The sequence below is a fragment of the Nipponia nippon genome, unplaced genomic scaffold (assembly GCF_047370975.1).
Source record: "Nipponia nippon isolate SJK-2023a ecotype South Korea unplaced genomic scaffold, ASM4737097v1 scaffold_16, whole genome shotgun sequence".
In the NCBI taxonomy this organism is placed as follows: Eukaryota; Metazoa; Chordata; class Aves; order Pelecaniformes; family Threskiornithidae; genus Nipponia; species Nipponia nippon.
The window spans coordinates 7,320,592-7,341,382 of NW_028262332.1; the positions used below are offsets into that span (position 1 = coordinate 7,320,592).

General features: G+C 62.2%; 1 protein-coding gene across 3 annotated transcripts; it reads left to right on the forward strand.

Annotated features, from left to right (window-relative positions):
• The first annotated feature begins 258 nt into the window (after positions 1–258).
• On the forward strand, positions 259–19,372 carry LAMC3 (laminin subunit gamma 3). Of its 3 annotated transcripts, none has more exons than XM_087752852.1 (28): positions 259–682; positions 4,720–5,024; positions 5,215–5,345; positions 6,267–6,433; positions 6,858–7,046; positions 7,218–7,335; positions 7,416–7,514; positions 7,838–7,974; positions 9,596–9,712; positions 10,032–10,230; positions 10,460–10,572; positions 10,835–11,053; positions 12,951–13,139; positions 13,222–13,467; positions 13,826–13,979; positions 14,096–14,238; positions 14,320–14,498; positions 14,590–14,728; positions 15,183–15,388; positions 15,672–15,748; positions 16,047–16,181; positions 16,509–16,653; positions 16,777–16,938; positions 17,272–17,374; positions 17,487–17,686; positions 17,953–18,099; positions 18,303–18,402; positions 19,041–19,372. In XM_087752852.1, exons 1-28 carry the CDS (start codon positions 265–267, stop codon positions 19,289–19,291), a joined length of 4,788 nt encoding a protein of 1,595 aa, XP_087608978.1. In that variant the 5' UTR covers positions 259–264; the 3' UTR covers positions 19,292–19,372. The 3 variants fall into 3 exon arrangements, with proteins under 3 accessions (XP_087608978.1, XP_087608979.1, XP_087608980.1); XM_087752853.1 differs by having other exon boundaries at positions 16,780–16,938; XM_087752854.1 differs by having other exon boundaries at positions 7,266–7,335.
• The last annotated feature ends 1,419 nt before the right edge of the window (positions 19,373–20,791 follow it).

Consider the following 20,791-nt stretch of genomic DNA (forward strand, 5'->3'; position numbering starts at 1 on the left):
CAAAGGTGCAACCCCCCCCCATCCCCGAAGCAATGGGGTCAGGGAGCATCCTGCTGGAGGGGCCCCATCCTGCCTGGGCCAGTGGCCTGGGGACCAGGGTGGCGTGGGGGCAGTCCAAACTCCGCAGCCCAGGCTCACACACGAAGCTTTTGACATTCCCAGCAGCTTCCACAAGATGGACCTCGGAGCGAGAGGAGGTACCGGGTAGGGGGACCCGTCCCATCCTGTCCCATCCCATCCCGTCCCGTCCCGCCTGCTCCCACCATGCCATCCGGAGGAGGCTCAGAGTCTGGCCAGGCAAGCCCCGGCATGGCACAGCCTCCCGGGCTCTGCCTGCTGGCCTTGCTGGGGCTGGGGCTGGGGGCAGGGGGCTCGCCTGCCTGCCAGGACCCCCAGGGCCAGCCCCGCCGCTGCATGCCCGTCTTCGAAAACGCCGCCTTTGGCCGGGTTGCCCAGGCCACCAACACATGCGGTTCGCCCCCCGAGGACTACTGCCTGCAGATGGGCGCCCGCCACGCCAGCGCCCTGTGCCACCGCTGCGATGCCACCGACCCCCAGCGCCACCACAATGCCTCCTTCCTCACCGACTTCCACAGCCAGGAGGAGAGCACCTGGTGGCAGAGCCAGTCCATGGCCTTCGGCATCCAGCACCCCAACTCCGTCAACATCACCCTCCACCTGGGTAAGTGCCAGTGGGAGGCCCCGCGGTGCCGGTGAGGGAACCCAGAGCTGCGTGCATCAAGACCTGGGTGCATGGGTTGGGGGGGGGTGGATGCTTCTGCACCCTGCAGCTCTTGGTGTTGCTTTTGGGTTAAAGACAGGACCCTCCCCAGGGCTTTTAGGGGGTGCAAGGAGGGAGATGCCCTCTGCGAAACGCTGCGGGTAGATCACTGAAAAGACCTGGGGAGGGTCTGCCCCATCCATCAGCTGAGCCCCAGTCCTTTGCGGGGGGAGGGTGCTGTGGCTGCGCCCATCTGCGCCACTTTGCAGCCAGCCGTGCCCGGGGCGTCTGCTCTCCCGCTCCCCCAGCGCTGTTTTCTACCAATCATGCAAGTCTGCGGAGCAGGAGGCAGGTGGGGGGAGGCACAGACCCCCCCACGAGACCCTTGCCACTGGGGTGAGCACCGTGGGTACCAAGTCCACGGCATTTCACCCCTGTGCGTTGCTGAGGATGCCCGTTACGTACTGGGGGGGGGGGGCGGGCATAGAGCTCTGCACACACTGTGCAGCCCCGGCAGGCTTCCCCAGCTGGGATCGGACCCTCTACGTTTTAAATATTGTGCAAGCCACCCGCTTGGAGAGTACTTAAACCCATGGGGCATGCCTGGCATTTTAAAAAGGATTTTTAACCTTTTCCTGCCATCTAAACTATCCTGGCTATTGACCAGTGCTGTAAAATCTTCATTCTCTGCTGTCTCCTGCCATCTGCATGTGAAGGGGGGTAGCGGAGGGGCTGCAGTTGGGGCCAATATGGGGACAGCCGAGTGCCGGTGTGGCACCAAGCCGTGCTGGTGGGACCCGGCGGCTGGAGTCGGGGTGACGGTGGAGGGTCTGTGCATGCTCTGGCGGGGATGCGGGAGCTGCCTGGCTGGTGGAGGTCACCGCTTTCCCAGCCCCCTGCGAGCGGGCAGACATCTGGTCCTCATCCAGGGCTGGGGCTGGGCTCCCCACCGGGCATGAGAAGCGATGCTGGAGGAGCCTGCCAGCCCCGCTCCCTGCTCCTGCCAGCCCCATGGGAGGGGATCTGCCGGCCCCTCGCCCATCTAACACAGGCTGTCAGATCGCCCCAAATTCCTTCGTGTTTGACCTGGAGCGTAGACAACCTGAATGCAACCTGCATGGCTGAACAAGCTGCTGCCGGTTCCTCTGGTGGCCGGTCCCCCTTGCTGCAGGTGACTTCCAACCTGCATTTTCTTCCTTTCAGTCTCTGGCACAAGAAGCTGGTGGCCGTCTCTGGGATGGCCAGGCAAGTTTGTGGCCACCAGTCCTGACCTGGCCCATGGATATGTGTGGGCTCCCAGCACACTGATGTCTGCAGCGGCCCCTTGCCCCAGCCCGAGCTCCCCGAGCCTTGGGGCTTGCTTCCCAGTCTCTGCCTTTCTCCTGGCTCTTCCCCAGCTCTTCTGCAGACCCTGCTGGACCCCGCGCCCGGGTTTCCAGTGGAGTCTTGTCCAGTCCCTGTGACTGCCCTGCTTGTGTCTGTCTCCCATTAACACATCCAAGGCCATAATGCTGCACCAAGCTCATCTTCACCCCCGGTCCCTGCATCCCTTCCTGAGCTGGAGCACCCCTCTGCCAACGTACCCTTGTTCCTGCATGGCTTGTATGTTTTGCCACGGTAAAAAGTGCCATTTTGGTGCCCCGTGCATTGCTGTCTGACCTTTCCCATAGCTGTTGGGCCCTGTTCTTGTCCCAGCTGCAGACTTTTTTATTGCTACCTTAATGCTTTCACTTTGAGTTATGGAGAAAAAGCCCCACAGGCCTCTGCAGCCCCCCAGGACACGACCCAGGACGAGTCCCCGCTCGTGAGCTCCACCAAGTAATTGGGATTTTTAACCCACGTAGTGTGTCCCTGCCAGCCTGCTCATCTTGCGCAGTTCCGAGTCAGATGTCCTGTAGTTTCTTCAGTGTGGTTACCTGGGGAGCTTATTAAATAAACTATTGAATGAGTTGGACAAGACCTGTGTTTACCTGTATGCTGTTGATTGGTGTTAATTAGATTATCTTCCTTTAAATCTTTCTTCTCTGTGAGGTTTCAGCCATGCCATTACAGTGCATCAGGCTCGGAGCGGATCGATAATTCTGAGTGTCTGTGGCCATTGCATTTACCTTGTCGGACGTCAGGGAGGAACCCAAAATATCTGTGGGCTTGCAAAGGCAACAGGGCTCCTCGGGTAGCTCTCTGAATGCCAGCGGCTCCCGCCAGTGTCTAGATCAGGCACTATCTGCATCTGCGACTCTTGACTCTGATTTTCCTGTGGGATGTGAGCCTGCGGCAGGCTGCTGGAGCTGAGGTTTGGGGGGGCCGGAGGTGGCTGGGGACAGTAGGTGATGTGACTGTGCTGCACGCTCCTCTCTCCTCTCCAAATTCCTCCGCCTGGAGCCCCTGGCGTGGTACAAGCTGCAGTTTGGGCTCTGTGGGAGGTGGGTGAATTCATTGTTCGGAGGACAGCACAGCTGGGAGAGCATCCCAGGGGTCCTGGTGCCATCACCCTCAGCCGCCTGCATGCCCACCCCATGTCCCCATCTCATGGCACACCTGGCTTTGGGACACGTCACACCTTCCCGAGCAGGAAAGGGCACACAACCAGCCTGGGTTATTTTCTGGATTTATTTTTTTGAAGCAGAATTTGGCTGATTAAAAGGCCTGTCTGGGAAAAGCACGCGTTCCCTCGGGATGATTCCCCACGGCAGCGAGTCTCCTCCATCCCAGCTGGCGGCACCACTCAGGCTCCCCCAGCCCAGCTGCCCCCTCCCCTTGCGTGGGGCCGCTTGGGGCAGGGGCTGTTTATTGACACAGCGCTGAGCTCCCTTCCTCTCCCAGAGGAAACTGCTCCGGGAGGTGATGGCCAAGACCTCGCTGTTTTGGTAGACGTCCCCACCGGGACCGTGCTGTCTGGGAACCGGCGCCTGCCAGGCATCTCCCCGACACAGGGTGCAGGGCAGGGGAACCCCTGCTGCCGCCAGCACGGAGGGGTCCCGGAGGGAGATAAATTTGGGGGGAGGCACAGGGGAGCGCGGCGGTGGTGGGACAGCCCAGTTGCAGCCCCTTCTTGGCCCCTGTCATCTCTGCGTGGGCTGCGAGTGGGTCTGTCTCCCCGCTCCGGGTGCTCGGCCGGGTGCTCCCTGCATCCCTGATGGGAGGCAGCTGCTTTTCCCAGCGCCGGTAGCTGGGCTGCCTTGGCTCCCCCGCAGCAAAGTCACAGCACATATGCGACAGTATTCATATGGGCCCAATTAAAGGCTTGTTTTCCTAGTCCCGGAATAACCCCTTTAACATTCCCAACTCATTATTTTTTCAAATAAAGCCAAAACCTTGCAGCTAATTGTTTTGTGCTGTCAGGAGCGGTGCTGTTATGGAGCAATCCAGTCTTTGAGCTGGTCCTTCATCTCTGGCAATTAAGCGGTTCTGATGTTCACTTTGGTGTTTTCTTTTCCCCTTTTTGCTAATTCTTTCAAGCGCTTTCAGAGCTGTGCCAGCCGCCCCAGGGATTGGTGGCCTCTCTTTGTCTTCATCCCGGCAAAGACGGTGGTGCTGCCGGGTCCTGGCACGCGGCTCCCTGGGAAGAGACCAGCCTTGACCCTTTCCACCTCCCCATCCCTGGGGCACCGCTGCTCAGTGTCGTGGGCCTAATTCTTCCCCCCCAGCTGTTGGTTAGAGCCTGGCTTTGCAGTGGCTCCTTGCCCGTGCAACCCTCCTGGTGCATCCATGCAATGCGTGGGCAGCTGCAATGGGGCGAGAGCCAGTTTGGGGCAGATGGGGTTTGGGCTGCAGCAAGGTGGAGCTGGTTCAGGGCGGCTGGATGGTGATTTCTGCTTTGTGTGAAAACACTCCTCTTTTAGCTGCGGCAGGGAGAGGGGGACGGTGTCCACGGGGCGAGCAGGGGGATGCTGGCCGCCATGCAGGACGGGGCACTGGGATAATTTCAGCCCTGGCGCAGGCTGTGGTGCCCATTGGGCAGCCAGGAGAGGGTGACAGCATGGCTGGTCTGTCCCCAGGCAAAGCCTACGAGATAACCTACGTGCGGCTGAAGTTTCACACCAGTCGTCCTGAGAGTTTTGCCATCTACAAGCGCAGCCGCGCCGAGGGACCCTGGGTGCCCTTCCAGTACTACAGCGCGTCCTGCGAGAAGACCTACGGGAAGCGGCAGCGGCACTACCTGCGGCCGGGGGAGGACGAGCAAGTGGCCTTCTGCACCGATGAATTCAGCGACATCTCCCCGCTCAGCGGGGGCAACGTGGCCTTCTCCACCCTCGAGGGACGGCCCAGTGCCTACAATTTCGACGGGAGCCCCGCGCTGCAGGTGCCATCAGGGCGGGAGGGGTGTGGGTGCATGGTCCCCCAGGACAGGGTGCACTGATGCAGCCACCCGGGGTAAAAGCGCCTGTGATGCCCTGCACCCCCGTAGGAAAGGTGCAGGATGCATCCCGGTCAGGGTGAGGAGCTGGTGGCCCAGAGCCCTCACCAAGGCATCTTCCCTGTGTCCCCTGCAGGAATGGGTGACTGTCACTGACCTGCTCATCTCCTTGAACCGGCTCAACACATTCGGGGATGACATCTTCAAGGACCCCAAGGTGCTGCAGTCGTACTACTACGCCATCTCCGACTTCTCTGTCGGCGGCAGGTAAGGGGCAGCCGGGCCGGGGTGAGGGCAGGAGCGGGGAGACCTTCCCGGGGCCGTGGGGCTGGGGCAGCTGCTCCGCACCACGGTCTTGTTTGAATTGCGGTTTTGGGGAAACAGCTCAGATGTGGCTTTCTCCACATGTAAACCAGAGCTGGCAGTGCAGAGTCGGGTGATGAAACCTGGAACCCTCTGAGTTGTGCACAAAGGAGATCTTTTCCCCACAAGCCCTCTCCGTTTGCTACCAGCTGTATTTGCCCTGCCTCCTCCCAGCCCCATGGCTTTTAACGGCAGTGGGGCTCGTGTTGCTCCTCCTGTGACCCTGCCTGGTCCCTGGGCACAGCAAAAGAGGGGTCCTGGGGTGCCAGCAGAGAGATGTCCCCTGGTCGCGGAGGCTGGTGGAGAACCTTGGCGTTGGCATGGCCATGGCCCAAGGAGCCAGGGCAGCTGCCAGCGGGATGGGGGAGCTGATGTGGGACAGAGACATCAGTGGCACCCACTTGGTGCTGCCCGTGGGCTGTGCTGCATGTGCCCTTCCCAGGCTGGGGGGAGTGGGAAACCTCTCCATCCCGGTGAGAGCTGCTTCCCCCCAGGCAGCGGGGCCGGGCTGCTCCCAGCCGGCCAGCAGCCCCCGTCACTGTCGTCTCAGCCCCCCCGGGCCCCAGCAGCTGGAGCTGGTTAGCATCTCGCACAGGCCACCCTCAGCGTGTGACCTCCCAGCTGGTCGGGCCGGGAGCGCCTTGGGGACACAGCGGGCGGCCTTGATGCCGGCACAGCCCGAGCTGCTTTCTGCCCCGCTCCTTGTCCCACGGCTGCCCCAGGCGAGCCAGCCCAGCAGCAGGGCCACACGCTGCACAGCCTGGGCACCATCCCGCTGCTGGCTGCTGCCAACGCCGGTGCTCAGAGCGGTTCGTCTTGCTGCAGGTGCAAATGCAATGGCCACGCCAGCGAGTGCGCGCCGGACGAGGCTGGGCAGCTGGTCTGCATGTGCCAGCACAACACGGCCGGCATCGACTGCGAGCGCTGCCAGCCCTTCTACCAGGACCGGCCCTGGGCTCGCGGCACTGCCGAGGCTGCCAACGAATGTCTCCGTGAGTATCGCCTGGGCTGGCTCCGTGATCACGGTGTGCGGCCGGCCCCGATGGGCTCCGCTGGTGCTGCATCGGCTTGTCCAGCAGCTCCTGCCCCTCCACAGGTCGCAAGTCCCTGCTCCATTTTGCAAGGCTGCTCTGGGCAGGGAGGGAGGATTTAAATCTCAGGGCCCCCCTTCACAGCATCACCCTGAAGATCCCCCGACATTTCCTTACCCCATGAGTGCAGCCGTCTGCTCCATGCGCGGTGCTGCACCCACCTCCGCTCCCAATGGCAGAGGCATTGCCAAAAGCTCCCGCTGCTGAGCCAAGCAGCCATTCTGGCTCATCCAGCCCCCCAGGAGGCTGCTTTAACCCCTGGGTGAGCCTTGTGCCCCCCAGGTGCCACTGAGCTGCAGCCGACCACCCTTCCTGCCCCCTCCAGCTTGCAACTGCAGCGGCCGCTCAGAGGAGTGCTTCTACGACTGGGAGCTGTACCGCCGCAGCGGGCACGGGGGCCACTGCCGTAACTGCCGTGACAACACGGCTGGGCCCCACTGCGAGCGCTGCCGGCAGAACCACTACCGCTGGGAGCCACGGGCGGCCTGCCAGCCCTGCCACTGCCACCCCGCAGGTGTGTGGGGCTGCGCCGAGCCGGGCTCCGGTGTAAAACCTCTGCCCTAGCCAGGGCTCAGCTGGGAGGGATGGTTTTGGTTGGTCCTCCCTTGCCTGGGGTCTCCCCATCTCCTCCCTGTGTCTCTCCCCGGCTGGAGTTGAGCCTCAGGGCTGGCCGGGGTCCCCGCAGGCTCCCTGCAGCCCCAGTGCGACAGCTCAGGGACCTGCCTCTGCAAAGCCAATGTGACAGGCTGGAAGTGCGAGCGCTGCAAGGACGGCTACCACAGCCTCAGCGAAGGCGGCTGCAGGTGAGGAGGAGCCCGGCCCCAGGCAGGAGCAGCGGGATGGGACTGGGGCTCACCTCGTACCTTCATCTCGCCCCATCCAGACCCTGCGCCTGTGACCCCGCAGGCAGCGTGGGCACCTGCGACCCCAACACGGGGCATTGCACCTGCAAGGAGAGGGTGGAGGGACACTTGTGCAACAGGTAAGCACCGTGGGACGGGGATGAGACCACGGCCCCTTTCCTGGCTGGGATCAATGCCAGGGCTTGGTGCTCAGTGCAAGGCAGGCATCTTCGCTCCCGCGGGGCATTGCTGCTTCCCCAGCCCCTGCACATGAGCCCTTGCAGGGGCTTTGCCATGGGAATCCTGTGGGGTTGCTCCCTGCAGAGGCCATGGCTGGCTGGCGAGGCTGTGGGGCTGCGTCTCTCTGGACCACTGGGACTGGGCTCACTCAGACCTGCCACCAGTGTCCCCCTCGGCTCTGCCTGCCCCATGCCATGTGCTCCTGTTTCCTCCCCATGCCCAGATGCCAGCCAGGCTGGTTTAACCTGCAGCCCCACAACCCTGCCGGCTGCACCAGCTGCTTCTGCTATGGCCACTCCACCGCCTGCACGGCAGCAGATGGCTACGAGGTGACTCACGTCCGCTCTGACTTCAGCCAAGGTATGGACCCCCTTAGCCCCAGGTGAAACGGAGGGCACAGCTGCCCCAACTCCAGCCAAAAAACTCTGGCGGTTTGGGAAGGCTGGGGCTGAGCATCCCCCTTTGAGGCTGTGTCCTGCTCTGGGGCTGAGCATCCCCCCGTGGGGCTGAGCATCCTGCTCTGGGGCTGAGCATCCCCCTGTGGGGCTGACTGGTGGTGATGGCTGAGGGTGATTTCTCTGGCTCACCCCTATTTTGCTGTTAAACCTCTGCTTTTGCCCCCAGTTCCGTGGGGATGGGCTCTCCCTGGCTCCCCGTGGCATCCTTCCATGCTGACCTGCTCCCGGGGCTGTGCATGGCTCAGGGAGGGCTGTGGGGCCGGGCACGGCCATCCCACCACACCAGGGACTGGAGGAGCACTAAAAATCAGCTCAGAAAGATTAAAAACTAAAAGAAAGATTAAAAGGATGGAGCCTGGTGGGAACTTCCTCCCTTGTTCCCTCCTCTCCCCATCCTCAGCTGGGACAGGGCAGCGCAGATGGGGGCCGGGGGAGTGGGATGGGATGCTCTTGCCCAGCTGCAGCCAGGGCTGTGCGTGGCAGGGCTGGATGTGTGCGGGATGTTTGGGGAAACCCTGCCATCTGCCGCACAGCTCGACGTGTGCAGCCCTGGCTGCGGGTACACCGCGGCCCCCGCTGCAGCCCCCGCTCGCTGGGACCCCCGCCTGCGCCCCGGCAGGGTGCGGGCACCCATCGCAGGCAGCCCGGCTCTCTGCCTTGCCTGCACCCCAACAGGGTGCACACGCCAGCGAGCAGATGGAGGCAAAGACGCCAGGCGCGGGTTTATCCTGATTGCCTTTAAACCACGCTGCCAATTGCTGTACTGCTGTAATGTCTTCCATGGCCTTGAAACAGAGCCAGGCTTTAAACCGTATCTTTTTTCCACCCTTCGTGCTGCCAATTTGGGGCTGCTCCTTTAGGGACAGATTTGGCAGAGCCCTGGGCTGGGTTGCAAGAGGCTCAGCGCGGCTGGGCAGCACAGGGCAGGGCACGGCCACCCCCCATCCTACAGCCCCGCTCCCCAAAGTGCTCCCCAACCTGCAGCTGAGCTGGATCAGCTGGACTTTTCCTGTGCTGGGTGAAAGGCTCCAAATTTGGGATGATTTGATAATCGAGTGCAGCCCACTCAATAGCCGGGGAGAGATTTCCAAGTGTTCATCCTGCAGGCACCCAGGGCTGGAAGAAATAACTAACCCTGGGGAGTGGGGGGGAGTTTAACTGATTTCCGAAGGAAACCATCTTAATGCAATTACGCCCCGTCTTTTCCTGGGCTTCCTGCGCTCTCCAGCCCACAGTAATGTTGGAACTGCAGCACAGGCAGGGGGGCAAAAGTTTAAAGATAATAATTTCCTCCAAATCTAAGAAAATAAACAGATTGGGGGGTGGCTAGGGCCACTCTCTGGCGCCTGAGAGCACAGAGCCTGAGCAGAGCAGGGTGTTACAAAGCACTGGCCCCTTACAAGACCCTGGAGAGTCTGGGGAGGAGGGACAGAGCCCCCGAAAGCAGCACCCCGCTGGTGCTGGGCTGGCAGGGACTCGCTGCTCCCTTCGCCCGTGCAGCGCCGCTGTGTGCCATCACGCAGGGCTGGAGGGCTGGGCTGCCGCAGCTCCGGGCACCACGGACTTGCCTCTGCGTTGGGCTGATGGGAAGATTGTCACCGAGTGGGACGGAGAGGAGCCGGTGGATTTTCTTGCACCAGGTATCATGCGTGCCAGCTCCCTGGGGTCCTGCTCTGCCATGGGGACCCCCCCCGGTGCTCTCGTAGGACATCCCACTTCTACGCTGGTGCGTGAGGCACTGGGCTCCATCCCAGACCTGAGCATGTTTCAGTAACACGAGGCAATGGGGGGGATTGGAGCGGTGGACCGGGACCCTGGGAGGGCAGGTTGGAGCTGGCCCTGCTCTAGGAGGGTGACCATGGCTCCTGGTGATGCTGGTGGGAAAAGGACTGTGCTGGGATCCCCAGAAAAGTTGGTGCATCCATGTCCTACAGACTTTCCTTCTCTTTCTCCTTTCAGAGAAGTTTCTGCAGAACCAGCGTCTCAGTTATGGGCAGCTCCTGTCCCTGCTGCTGGGAGCGGAGGGGAACGGGACGGGGATGGAGACAGGGGTGCCCCTGCTCCGAGTCCAGCTGGTGCTGAAGGGCGAGGGGCTGGAGATCACCATGTCCAGTAGCGAGAGCCAGCCCCAGCGCGGAAAGCAGGCTGTCACCTTCAGGTACCTGCCATGGCACTTTGGGGAATCTTGGCTGGGTTTGGGACACAGCATGTCTGATCTTGCCTGGGCTGCCCTGTGCTGTGGGGTTCAGCCCCGCTCCCTGCCCCCCTCAGGGATTTAACTGTGCTCCCATCGCTGTGCCCGGGTCCTGGCTGGGGAGCTGAGCTGTCCTGTTGTGCATGGCTGTCAGGCTGGCCCTGTCCTTCCTCCCACACTCCTCCTCCAACAGGCTGCACGAGGCAGAGGAGGGTACGGAGCCTTCGCTGTCAGCCTTCAGCTTCCAGCGCCTGCTCTCCAACCTGACCACCCTCCGCCTCCGTGTGAGCCACGGCCCTGTGCAAGGTGGGTGGCTCCATGCAACATCCCACGGGGACCAAGCTGGGATGGGGCTGGGGACATGGAAGCAGCATCAGGCTCTCAGGGATGAGAGGCATTGCAGGGGGGGTGTTGGGGCAGGGGCTGGCTCCTCTCTGTGAACACCCAGGGCTCTCCAGGAGGTATTTTGGAGTCTCCTACACCTTTCTGGAGCATTTCCAGTCAGGATGGAGAGAGCAGGGCTGGGGGATATGCCATCCCATTCTCACGCTGCTCTCCCCTCTCGCAGGCAGGCTGTCCCTGAGCAAGGTCCAGCTCACGTCCGCTCGCCCCGGGCCGGGGGTGCGGGCGGGCTGGGTGGAGGAGTGCGCGTGCCCCCCGGGCTACGCCGGGCAGTTCTGCCACTCCTGCGCGCCTGGCTTCAAGCGGGAGATCCCCTTCGGCGGCCCCTTCGTCAGCTGCGTGCCCTGCGACTGCAACCAGCACGGGGACTGCCACCCCCTCACAGGTTTGCACCCCCCGGCCCTTCCGCTCGCCCCATCGCTGTGTGGACGGGTGACAAATTCATGTCTTTTTGCTTGTTTCTGAGCGATGCCAGAAACTATCCGTGAGGTTGTGGTACCCAAAACTTGCAAGTTGAATTGCTTGGCTGGTTATAGGGCCTGGGTTCATAACCACAGAGAGAGAGAATTAGCGAACTGCAGTAACAGTGGTAGTTTATAATAAGAGGGGCATCTTTCATGGTAATTTTATGATCTTAAAGGAGGAGGAAGGAAAGGTGCTGGTCCTCAGTGGGGCAGGGGTCAGGGCAGGAGAGAGGCAGAGGGTTTTGCCAGGATGGGTCCCGCAGGCAGCGTCGGTGCCCGAGGAGCGGAGCAGGACTGGGCGCAGCCCTGGTGCCTGCAAACTGGGGGCAAATCTGAGCAGAGAAACAAGTAAAAGAGCAGGAAAATACAGCGGTGCCAGGCTTGCGGGAAGGCACTGGAGGAGCCGGCTCTTGTGCTGCCAGCCCAAGCCCTGCTCTGCCTCCAGATCAAGCTCAGAGGCGCATGACTGCAGCAGGGACTGTGGCGTGAAGGGAGGAAAAAGCAAAAGCAAAGTCTTCAGGGCAGCATGGCTGTGTCTGGGGTGGTTCGTGGGGTGTTGGGTCTCCCCTCTCCTGCCAGGCAAAGTGTCTGGATGGCCTTGGTTGGGGAAGAGGGGCAGGATTGCAAACCGCTGCCCTGGAGCTTGAGGTGGCTGCGAATTCAGCACCAGCCTTGCTGCTGTCAGCCCTGAGGAAAGGCAGATCAGAGCCACGAGGGGCTCGTGGGATGCTGCCTTGCTCCCCATCCACCCCTGCAGAAAGCAGCAGCTCCAATCGGCGCTGAAAAGAGCTTGGAAATAAGATGATGCATTTGGTACCCGGACGGAGCCCCTGGGGCTCCTGGCTGGCTGGCTCCCCTGAGTGAGGAGCGACGATAGTGCATGGCCAGGATGGAAAGGCTGGAAGAGGCGTTGTGCTCAGCAAGTGCCCCTTCTCTGCCAGCAGAAATGCAGCAGCAGCTCTGCAAACTCACCCCTCATCTTGCAGAGCTGGGGCTGGCACCACCAACTGCACAATCCCCAGGGATGGCGCCAGGCTTTTGATGTCCTGGCCCAGGCGCTGCCAGCCCGAGCCAGCCCGCACACTTCCTTTCGTTTATTTTTCCACTCCTTCCTGCCATCCGCTTTTCCTTTCTTTTCCATCGTCCGGCTCCGCCTGGATGTGGGCAAAATGGAAAAACGCCCATTCCCTCCTGCGCAACCCGCCTGGTATGACCCAACCCCATAAATCACGGGGAAAAGTCCTCCCCCTGGCTCCTTCTCTCTCTCCAGTCAAGCAGAGCATCTGCCTGGAGGTGGGGGGTTCCTTGAGCATCCTTCCTCCTCCTCCTCCTCCTACCTGATTTCGGAAGGCTGTGACTCACCGGCTCAGCTCGCGAGGAGACGCTCGCTCCCCGCGGGGTGCCGGCCGGCTGCTTGTGTTTTCCATGACAGGCTGGAAACGACGCTCCCCGTCGCTGAGAAATGTGTTGTCGATTATCGCAGGCGCCGACAGACTCCGTGCATGTTGATGGTGCTGTCTGCGTGCGCCAGCGCCGCCTCGTCCCCGCATCGCGGGGGAGCGTGGGGCTGGCATTGGAACACCGGCATCCTCTCCAAAACCTTCTGCCTTGAGCAAGGACGGGGCAGGGAGGGAAAATGTTCCGAGTCCTGGTTGGAGACGTGCAATCCCAGCGTGATTCCTTGGCTGGAGCTGTGCATCCCTCTTGGCACCTGCGGTGTGCCACGCTCAGCACTCAGCTCTCCATCCCTCCCGCAGTCCCTGCTGTTTTTCGGGGCTGGGTTTTTGCAGACCCTCAGCTCCGTTTTCCTCCTTGCAGGGCACTGCCAGTGCTTGCACAATACAGAAGGTCCCTCCTGCGAGCGCTGCAGCCCCGGGTTTTACGGCAACCCCTTCACAGGGCGCTTTGATGACTGCAAGCCGTGCCCCTGTCCTGGCCGCTCGCCCTGCACTGAGGTGCCCGGCAGCGGGGAGGTGGTCTGCACCCAGTGCCCCTCAGGGCAGAGAGGTGAGGCTGGGGGTGGGCAGGCGAGGGGGCCATGGGCAGCGCCGGCAAGGCTGGACCCTCCCCACCTTTTCTCCTTCCCCAGGAAAACGCTGTGAGCTCTGCGACGATGGGTTTTTTGGGGACCCCCTGGGGCAGAGGGGTCCTGTGCATCCCTGCACCCCCTGCCAGTGTCATGGGAACGTGGATCTCAATGCCGTGGGGAACTGTGACCCCGTGTCCGGCCGGTGCCTGCGCTGCCTGTACAACACGACGGGCGAGCACTGCGAGAGGTGTCGGCCGGGCTTCTACGGGGACGTGCTGGCTCCCAACCCCACCGGGAAGTGTGCGCGTACGTATGGCCTTGGGGGTCGGCCCTGGGGGTCGGCTCTGCTCCCCCGGGTCCCACTGCAGCCAAAATCCTCCCAGCGGTGGAGACAGAGGGTGGAAAGGGGATGCCCAGTGGGTTTAAGGGCTGATGGATGGTCCGGGTTGGCCCCAAATGCTCAGGAATGGCCTTTGCTCCCTCTCCCTGCTGCCGTCCTTCCCTGGAGATACCCCAGTCTGCAGGGGCTCAGACTCTTGGAGCCCTGTTTGATGGGGAGGATGTGGCCCTCCACATTGTGAGGGGCTCAGCCCCGGCGCCCTATTCCTGCTGCCCCATCCACCAGCCCCATTCCGGGATGTAAGCAGTATTTTGTCTCCCGTAGCTTGTAATTGCAACCCCAATGGCTCCGTCCCGGGGCTGGAGGGCTGCGATCCCAGCACAGGCCAGTGCCACTGCCTCCCGCACGTGACGGGCAGAGCCTGTGGGCTCTGCCAGCCCGGCTACTATGGCCTGCAGCCCGTCGTGGGCTGCAAGAGGTATGTGGGGCATGGCATGGGGCTGCAAGGGGACAGCGGTGGCTCTGCATCACCGGCTCTGGTCTCTGCTCTTTGCATCCATTGCTCACTCATCACCTTCCACCTCTCGGTGCCAGCTGCGAGTGCCACTTGATGGGGTCACGGGAGAGCGGGTGCCACGCGCTGACGGGGCAGTGCTCCTGCCAGCCCGGTATAGCAGGGAAGCAATGCGACCGATGCCACCACGGCTTCTTCGGCTTCTCAGCCAGGGGCTGCCGAGGTAACGGGGATGGGGACCGCGCCTCGGTCCCTAAACCGGGGCTGGCAGCTGCGGCATGGTGCCTTTCTGCCACTGTTGCAGCCTGCAACTGCTCCCCGCTGGGCTCCATCACCCCGCAGTGCCATGAGAACAGCACCTGCCTCTGCCGCCCCGGCTTCGTGGGCTACAAGTGCGACCGGTGCCAGGCCAACTTCTTCCCTGACCCACCAAGCTCCCGCTGCCAGCAGTGTCCTGCCTGCTATGGGCTGGTGAAGGACAAGGTACAGTCCATGCCCTGCAGAGGTGGGCGCAGCCCCCTGGCCCCTGCGCTGTCTCACTGTCTCCCCATGTCCCTCCGCACTTCACCTGCAGGCTGACCGGCTGAAGGCCAGGCTGCAGGAGATGGAGGAATGGCTGCAAAAACCAGGCTGCGACACCCACCCAGACCAGTCCCTCATGCTGGGAGACGCACCCCGGGGAGACGGGCTGCCCAGCCCTCACCTCCTGCAAGGTATGGGGGACACCCCTTCCCTCCACCATGGGGGAAGCCCCACGTCACCCCTCTGGGGACCCTCTGCTCCCACAGGGTGCTGTGACATGCTGGCTGGGTGCAAGGAGGTCCCAGGTCAGCGCTGGGCTCAGCATGGGCAATGGCGTGACGGAGAGGGGGAGGACAACCAGGGGGGCCATGCCTTTTTGTGTAGGACAGAGCACCCCAGGGATGCTTGCACCCATGAGGTTTTGGAGCCGCTGGTGACAGGCATTACTGGGGGCTGAGCATCGGCACATGGGGTGCCCTTTGGGTGCTGCATCCCTGGGTCCCTCCTGAGCACCTGGGAGGGACTGTATTCCCCTTTCATTAGCAGGCAGACAAGGGGGTGCTCAGCCGTGGGGCAGCCCCACAGGCAAGTGGGGAGCCCCGAGCACCTCCGTGGGCAACGAGCAGCTGCTTGTGCTGCCCACAGGTGCCCGGGCTGCCCTCTTGGCGCAGGTGGGGTGGCTGGCAGGGGCGCTGGGCACCGCGCAGGGCCGTCTCAGCAACGCTAGCCATGTCACCGGCTGCTCCGGCCACGGACCCCCCAAGACCTGCATCCTGCTATCGGAGATTGGGGCTGTGCTACAGTCGGCGCAGTGGGAGATCCTGCATGCTGCGGACACCCTGGCTACCATGGTGCGGGCTCCCGCTGGCCCCGGGCTCCTGGGGGGGCTGGTGGTCATCCTGGGGGGCAGTGGGGTGTGCAGGACTGGTGGGGTGGGATATGACCAGCACCGCAGGTGAGTGGGAAAGCCCAGGGTCTGTGTGGGTATAGCCCTCCTTGCAGCTGAGTCAAGAGGAGCTATTTCCCTTGCTCGCTCTTGTTTGCAAACTTCCTCCAGCCCTTGGTGCTGGGTTGGTGGGGTCCGGGTGTCCCTGCTCCCCGCTGGGATCTCACTGATGCTATTTGCATTTCAAGGAGATTCCCCAGGAAATCCCTCAGCAGCCCACAAACTGGAGCCGCCGGGCGCTGGAGGCGCGGGAGCTGGCCGAGAGGTACACCTGCAAGTCGCACACCACGGGCTGCATCAGCCAGCACAGCTGCTGTGCTGGGACCCTCCTTCCCTTCCCTTCCCGGCTCTCTGCTCACAACCTGCAGTGACGGATGGAGACGCGGGAGCCCTGAGCTTGGGCTTTGTAGTCTCCATCGCAGAGGGTCCGCGTGAGCCTGACCCTGTCTGGATCCCGGCATGCACAGAGGAGGCTGCCTGCCTGGCTTGGGGTGTGGGATGGCCACTCCTTGCCCAGGAGGCCAATCCTAATATCAACTCTCTGTGTGCCCTTGTCCCTGCAGCCACAAGGACGCTGCGGCGCAGGTGGAGGTGGTGGTCAGAAGAGCACTGCGTGCCTCCAACGCCAGCTCCGAGCTCCTGCGGAGCCTGCTGGAGGGGAATGCGATGCGGGAGGTGCAGCGTGAGCTGGAGGCCGGGTGAGAGGCTGGCAGAAATGGGGGGCTGGCAGCAAGGGGGGACAGGCATGGCACCGCAGCCCCTTGCCTCTGGCCAGGTCCCTGTTACAGGACTCAGTCATGGTGGTTTGGCATCTGCCCAACAAGGACATGACTGAGTCCCAACAAACCCATTGCACCACAGTGTGGCAAAGCAGTGCACCAGGGTGCTGCGTGCTGGGGGTGTTTCATGCCCTTTCCCCCAGCAATTCCCCCTACGTCTGTGTCCGGGGCCAGGTCCCAAACCATCATCTCCAGCCTTCAAGGGACTGGAGGGCCCCGGGTTACTGTGGCATCCTGTCCATGTAGGTACGAGGAAATCCAGCGGGCGCAGGAGGAGCTGGGTGCTGGTGTGGCAGAGGTGGCAGCGGAGGCCAGGAGAGTTTTTGCAGCCATGCAGCAGGCAAATGCAGACATGGCCAAGAAACTTCTGCAGGTGGCTGCACTGGGGCAGGTGAGCAGCAGCCAAGCTAAGGCTCCTGCTTGCATCCCTACCCCTAGCTTTACCTATTGGGCAGCACTGCCTCCCGGGCTGGGAGATGCTCTCATGGAGCCTTTGGCATCTCTGATCCCGCAGCAGGCGCTGCCAGCGCAGGCTGGAGCCCTGGCACAGGACCTGGCAGTGCTGGAGCAGGCAGTGGAGGCACAGGAGCCATCGGCTCAGCAGGCTGCTGAGGCATCCCGCGCTCTGGCAGCCAGATTGCGCCAGGAGCTGCAGAGAACTCATGGCTTCGAGCAGGTAATTGCCGCTGGCTTGCATGGGATGTCCCTGCAAAATGAGTGCTGGGGACCCCTGTTCCAGCTGTGGGCATGCCGGGTGCATCCCTCTCCTGCCTCCCACCCAGGGAGCAGCGGGGTGGGTGAGTCCCAGCCCCTCTGCTCCAGCGACCGGAGGGACCATGCCTGCAGCCAGGGGGGTGGGAGCAGAAGCTTTGGGAGACATCTCCCCTTGGGCTCCTGGCTCTCCCAAGGAGCTTGCCCACCAAGCAGGAGCGGGCTGGGTTCCACATTTCCCAGCTGGGTGCAGCTTTTCGCCCCCTCCCCAGCCTCACTCCTGCTCTCCTCTCCCCAGCTGCAGGACCGGGCTGGCTCTGCCCACAGCACAGCCATCTCGGCCGTCTCGCGTGGAAAAGCCGTGCTCTCTGATGCGGAGTCCCTCCTGGCCAGCTTGGAAGGTAAAAGGCACCGGCCAGAGCATCTCTGGCCACAGCTCGGCTCTCATCACTCTGGCTCTGGATGCCAAGGGGAGAAAGAGTAAGTTCAGTGACAGCCAGGTTGTGCCCACAGGCATGAGGAAGGTGCTGGGGCATCGGAAGGGCCAGGCTGCCCTGCGCAGGAGGATGACACATGTGCGGGACAGGGCGATGGTGGAGGCCCAGAGGAAGATTAAACAGGCAGAGAAGATGCTAGGAAACTCCTTGTCCATCTCCACCGCAGCCCAGAGGACGGCTGGAGAGGCTGAGCAAGTCTCTGGGGAGAGTGCCAAGGTCTGAGCGGAGGGATGTGGGGCATGGGGAGCCCGTGCTGGATTGTGGGGCTCAGCCAGGCTGGCAGCCATCACAGGCAGAGCCCAGCCTGTTGCAGGCAGGGCCACAGAACTCCCAAATACAGCTTCTGCTGCCCCTCCAGCACAGCCCACCCTTGTCTGTGAGCAGACTGGAGGGGTGCACCCGACGAGGGCCCCAGCCTGGGAGCCAGCCACGGTCCCCCTGTGTGTCCCCAGGTGACTGTCCCCATCTCCATCCCTTTGCAGAGGGCACAGGCTGTGCTGCAGGAGAGCAAGCAGACCCGCAAACACACCAGCCAGCTTGCCACGCGTGCCAATGAGACCCGGCGGGAGTTGTCCCAGCAGGAGCGTCTGGCTGAGAAGCTCAGGGGGGACGTGGAGGAAGCACACCAGGTGAGTCAGGTCCCCTCAGGCAGCTTGTGTACTCCAGAGCCTGGAATGGGCTTTGCCCACAGCCCAGAGCATAGGGAGCAACTGAAGTTTTGGGCTCTGCTGTACAGGGAGTCCTTTGGGGCTGTTCCTGGGATCCCCTCCCCTCTCCTGTCCAGCCATGGGTCAATGATGTCCCTGATCTGGGTGTCTGTCTATGTTGGAAGGTGGGGACAGCGATGAGTGAGATGGCAAAAAGTCTCCAGGAAGCCCGGGGCTCGCTCATCTCAGACATCGAGACCCTGAACGACCTGCTGAGCAGCCTAGGTGAGACCTGGGGGGGAGCGGGGTGCAGGCTCCTGGGGAAGGGCCAGGCTGTCGGGGCCTGGGGCTCTCCTGCTCACTAGTGCTAGGTCTCCTGCTTGTTGGCCATCCAGGCTGAGCTGAGACCACTCAGGGTCTTAGCAAAGCTTCTTGAGGGCTCATGTCTTGAGGAAAGCCCTCGTGCAGAATGAACTGGGGCTTGCTGAATGTGTGTGATCATGCCTGGCGTGGGGACACTGATCTCCCTTGGCATCTCCAGGAGGAGCAGGGCTGGGTCAAGGGCTCAGTTCCCTTGGAGCCAAGGGAGGTGCTGGGCTGGGTTCGCTCCTTGTCGCTGGTTGGTTTTTCTCCAGCTCCTCCTGCTTTGATCATCTGGGTACATTTCTGAGCACTCCAGGACTCCTGCGTCCAAGAAGTTTTGCAAAGGGGTGGAAATCATCACCCATCTGTAAGAGAAAGACATGCCCAGGCCCTCCCCCGAGCCACAGTGCTATTCGCTTATCTGTGATCACTGGGAAGCTGCAATGCCTCCATGCCCCGCTGCACCCACTCCCTCCAGTTTGCCTGGTGCTGAGGGTGCATGTCAGAGCCTCTCCTGCCCGGCTCTCTGCCTCTGATCCATGTCCTCTCCCCTTGCCCAGGCAACCTGGAGCAGGCTGCGCAGACGGAGGCAGTGCTGAGCACTGGGCGGCTGCAGCTGGAGCGGCTGTGGTTGCGCCTGGCCACGCCGGGCACGCTGGCCAGCCAGCTCAGCCTGCTGCAGCAGGAGGCAGCACGGCAGCAGGAGAAGATCCAGGCGTTTGAGAACGACTTGGCTGAGATCCAGGCTGACAAGCAGAACCTGGAGGACATTTTGCGGAGCCTCCCTGAGGGCTGCTCGAAGTGGCAGTGACAGGTCCCTGGCCACTGCCCCATCACTTCCGTGTCCCCCGCACAGGGAATGGCAGAGCGAAGGATCCCCTGCGTTCACCAGCATCGATCCCTCCCGCTGCTCCTCACGCTGCCCTCCATACCGTATCACACCCCAGGTCCTTATCTGCACCAGTTCAGGCTCAGTGTCCCGAGCGCTCTGCAGCATGACTTCAGCCACCAGTTCCGTCCTTGGGGCAGGGGGACAACCAGCTACCAGGGACCACCGATGTTTCTGTGAAGGATATGGAGCCATCACAGGGTTGGCCTCTCACCATGGAGCAACCGAAGAACCATCACAGATCTCCTCCGTGCTAGACACATCCCTCCATCCCTCCTTCCCCACTGCAGCACAGCGTACTGGGGAGGGACAGCTTATCAAGTATGTAATGTACCAAAGCTGTAACACCAGCAGTCCCTCCTGCCCCAGGAGGTGACAGAGGCTGTTGCATGCATGCTGGAAGCTGGTCCTGCTGCACAGCACCCCGCAGCACAATGCTCACGTGCTGTGGTCGCAGAGGTGCAGAGATGAATCGCGGTGAAGCCAGGCAGAGAGCTGCTCACTGGAGGGCATGCAGCTTGCCTGCTTCCCAGGGGAAGGGAGTTTGCAGCAGGGAGGGCTAAACAGGGGCCAAGCAGAAGCAGCGCTGGACCCTTAACCAGCTCCTGGCAGGCAGGTGGGGCACCCTCTGCCTGCTGCAGGGCAAGAGCAGCTCTGCTTTTGCTGTCTCCCTGCTCCAGGGTAGCACAAGGTTGTTGCTGCCCACAGCTGTGGTCTTTGTGTCCTGTCCCAGCTCTGCTTGGCTCACTGGGTGTCACCAGCTCTGGCTATAAACCAGCCCAATTGGCGGCAGTCCCAGGGGCTGGGTGGCATAGCAATGCACCGGGCAGGGAGGTGGGAGAGCTGACACTTGCAGCTGCATCACCCCACAGCCCCGCATCAGCACTCGCACACCCTCCCCACCGAAGAGGCCCCGAGCTGGCCGGTGGCACCAGGCTGTGCAGCCAGCGCGGGCGGGACGGGGAGCAGCTGGACACGGCCAGCTCCTGCCAGTGTCACTCCCGCTGGGAGGCAGAGGTCGGCGGCTGTATCGCCTTTAAAGGAAAGGCATTGCATTCACCCGTGCTCCCGTGGGGGCTGGTCTGTGGGGCCACGCAAGCGGCAGAGCCAGGTCCTTGTTCAGCCCACCCTGCGCTGGCTGTGCCGGGACTCCAGGTAGCAGTTGAAGTCACTCCCATAAAACCAGAAACCAGTCTCCAGGCTGGAGCCCACTTCACTTTTTAACCTGTTTTTACCTGTGTTGTTCTGCTCACAGTGCTGGAAATCAGGTTTGCTAAAGTCTTTTGTAACGCTATATGTAAAACTGCTGCCATAGACATTGGATTCCCCCCAGCGTCGTCTTTGGTGGGTCCAGCGGTCTGGAAGGGACAGAGGATTTTCCCACCATGAACAAACTCATCTGCCTTCTAATTCTGCACAAAA